Source organism: Pundamilia nyererei, unplaced genomic scaffold (assembly GCF_000239375.1).
Source record: "Pundamilia nyererei isolate P.nyererei 1_Seehausen unplaced genomic scaffold, PunNye1.0 scaffold00023, whole genome shotgun sequence".
Classification (NCBI taxonomy): domain Eukaryota; kingdom Metazoa; phylum Chordata; class Actinopteri; order Cichliformes; family Cichlidae; genus Pundamilia; species Pundamilia nyererei.
Genome location: NW_005187424.1, coordinates 1,784,979 through 1,787,946, shown reverse-complemented (window position 1 = coordinate 1,787,946; position 2,968 = coordinate 1,784,979). Strand labels below are relative to the sequence as shown.

The 2,968-nt window shown below is 44.0% G+C and overlaps 1 protein-coding gene across 1 annotated transcript in view; it reads right to left on the bottom strand.

Moving 5' to 3' along the window:
* Nucleotides 1-2,968, bottom strand: part of atp10a (ATPase phospholipid transporting 10A) — a 44,966-nt gene that overhangs the window by 23,390 nt on the left and 18,608 nt on the right. The window contains exon 10 of the mRNA XM_005727147.1: nt 64-625. Coding sequence (XP_005727204.1) covers nt 64-625 — 562 coding nt within the window. The remainder of the gene's footprint in view (nt 1-63; nt 626-2,968) is intronic.

The window sequence follows — 2,968 nt, the reverse complement described above, 5'->3', positions numbered from 1 at the left end:
AAAAAAAAAAATCTCACTGGTCACAACGGTCTGCAGAGATTTCCCAAACAAGTGTTTTCCTACCTGTGTCGGGGGGTTTGATGAGATCCATGATGACAGAGTCTGCTCCTTTAGTGTAGACGGTGATCTGATCAGTCAGAGGGTGTCGAACCACCACAGACATGCGTTTCCTGGTGGAGTCAAAGCCAAGTGTGTGCAGCAGCTCGAAGCTCAGCTTCCCCAGGTGAGGCAGCTCCACTATCACTTGGTCGGGGAGGCGTCCGACCAGGGAGCACTTGTAGGCCCGGGCAGCGTAGACCAGAGCGGCCTCGTCGGGCGACTCTGCCTCGTAGCGCAGCTCTCCTTCGTCGAGGTTCCAGGAAGTTTTTTCATCGTAGGATGGCGGGATGGGGCTAAAAGCCTGCTCCAAACCTCCCGAGGGCTGCTCCTCGTGCAGCTTGGTGAGCGTGCTCTCTGCTGAGGGCGAGGACAGCAGGCTGGAGCAGCCCTTATTGGAGGATCGGTTGGTGATGAGACTGGAGGAGCTGCTGCTGTTGGAGCCGGAGGTCAGTCGGCTGGGGGTGAAGCGTTTGATGAAGTCCTCGATGGTCTTCACTGGAGACTTTAGCTCGAACCTCATCCTGACCTGCAGGAGCAGAAAGTGTAGGCATAAAATAATGTTTTTATAATCCAAGAGAGAACAGACCCTGATTCCATCTTCATTTTTTTCTCCAGGTGCTCTTAAATCTAACACAGACCACTGAAAGTGATACAAGACACGAGACAACCCATCAGGCTCATTTTAGGGCAATAAGAGTCTGACGCAGAGAATGTGACACAACAGTGTTTCTCTCACTTAAACAGACATTGGGACAGATTCTTCCATAAAAAGAACCAACACAGTAAAAAACAGCGATAAAAGCCAAGTGCTCTTTCTATAGATTGTTAAATAGTTGTGTCAAAAAAAAAAAATCATTTATGCTCATCAGCCAGTACAAAATACCTAAAAAGGTCAAATATAAAAATCGATTTTGTGCATAAGTGGATTTAAGAAAAAGGCCAGCAAGTTAAAACGACTTACGCAGCACTGCGTAAATAATCCAAATCGGGCTCTGAGGCGAGATTCTGTCACTGGGTGGGAATCGGTGTAGATCTCAGACTGTAAATAAAAGATGCATGTAGCCACTGTCACATCAACCACTGTTGTTGGAGTGAACAGCTAAAGGCTTCAACCCATTTGTGTTGCAAAGTCAGAGATGTTAATGTGGCAATCCAGAGGGACTGACTCATTTCTGGAGCCTCCGATGGACGTTGGAGGAACTGCAGCTTTCTGCAGGGGAGACTGGTACTTGGTTAAAAGAGATCCTGAGGTTAATGGATGAAATGGATGAAATGAATAAGAAGTTGACTTCCGAGTGAATTCAGGTGCTGCTTTTGGGGGAATATTTCTTAAGGTTAAGAAGCTCATAAGATGGATGTTCTACATCGTTTTAGTCCTTAGAAATGTTTGAAAAGCTCTGGTACTACAGAGGACTTTATCTCTGATGAAAAAGCTTCTCCTGGCCATAATCCTTCGGCCAATCATTCATCCCAAGGTGCCGCAGTACAACAGAAGAAAAAGCGACTCACTTTAAGGTCTCCTGGCAGCGGGAACCACAGTTCTCACATATATACAAGAATAAATCATTCAGTGGCCCAGCTACACACAAGGGCATCATAATAAAAATGTGAACAATTGCTCTGGAACACGGGACAGCAAAACAACCGATAAAAACCGAAAGAAAAGTCAGCGCTTCTGTGCAGACGTGCATCTTATCAGATGACCTCCAAAGAGAAACACAGACATACATAAACGGTGTGCCACCGTGTACAGTTTCATCGAGCAGATTTGTGCTCTGACAGTCGGGATCCATTGTGAGCCAGTGCACGCCGCGTGAGGCGAGGAGAGGATATCGCCTCCTGACAGGACGACCACACCCAGGCCCAGAAACAAAACGCGGAAAAAGTAGTGAAAGCTACGTGCAAGCGCACACTTTCAGCGTCAGATCTGGAACGTTTTTGTAAACTCGTAACATGCAGCTTTCGCTCAAAAGGTGGAAACTACTCCCACATGGATCAAAAAAACATAAACACAAAACACAAAGCTCGTTTGTTAGCGTGCTGGAAGGACTTCAGTTGCATTTTTCTCCACTGATACAGACACAGCTTTAAGATATGAATCTTCTTTGGATCACAAAGGATTTGTGAAAAACCTGAAGTTCACCTCATGAGTGTGAGCTGTATGAGAACGAGGTCACCTGCAACCACAGGTGGGAGGTAACAAAGTACAAATACTTTACTAAACCTAGGCAGAATTCTGACAACGTTTTATTTTACTTTACTCCTCGCTTAAATACATATCTGTGCTTTCTACTTCTTACATTTTCAAAACAGGCTCGTTAGTATTTTTTAAGCACAGGATCTGTACTTATTTCACTGTAAAGAAGTCAAAAATAAATCTACTTCTACAGACAGCAACACACAGCAGACCCATGCTTTAAACCACTAATGATTGTGCAACCCCATAATTTTCTGAGCAGGTCGATGGGCTCTGAGATCCAGAATGCTCTTATACTCTGTCTATTATTGTTTTTCAATTAAATGTTTTCCACCAATACTACTTATAATATCTCCAGTCTGTACATTTAATAGTTATATAGATTACTTTGTTTGATGGTTGCTTGTAAAGTGTCTCCATGGGAACTAATGATTTGGAGCATTATATGATTGTGACCTCAAACTACATGTCCACTAACCATCAGTGCAACTGTGAACCAAACCAGTTATGTATGAATTCTTAATGATACTTTGTAGGGCTGTGCGACATGACCAAACTCTCATATCCCGATATAAGAATAAGAATCGTCCGATAACGATGTAAATCACAAAAATGGAACATTTTCTGTCAATTCTGTGAATCTCGTGCAGCTCGACTTGCGGGAAGTGTTTC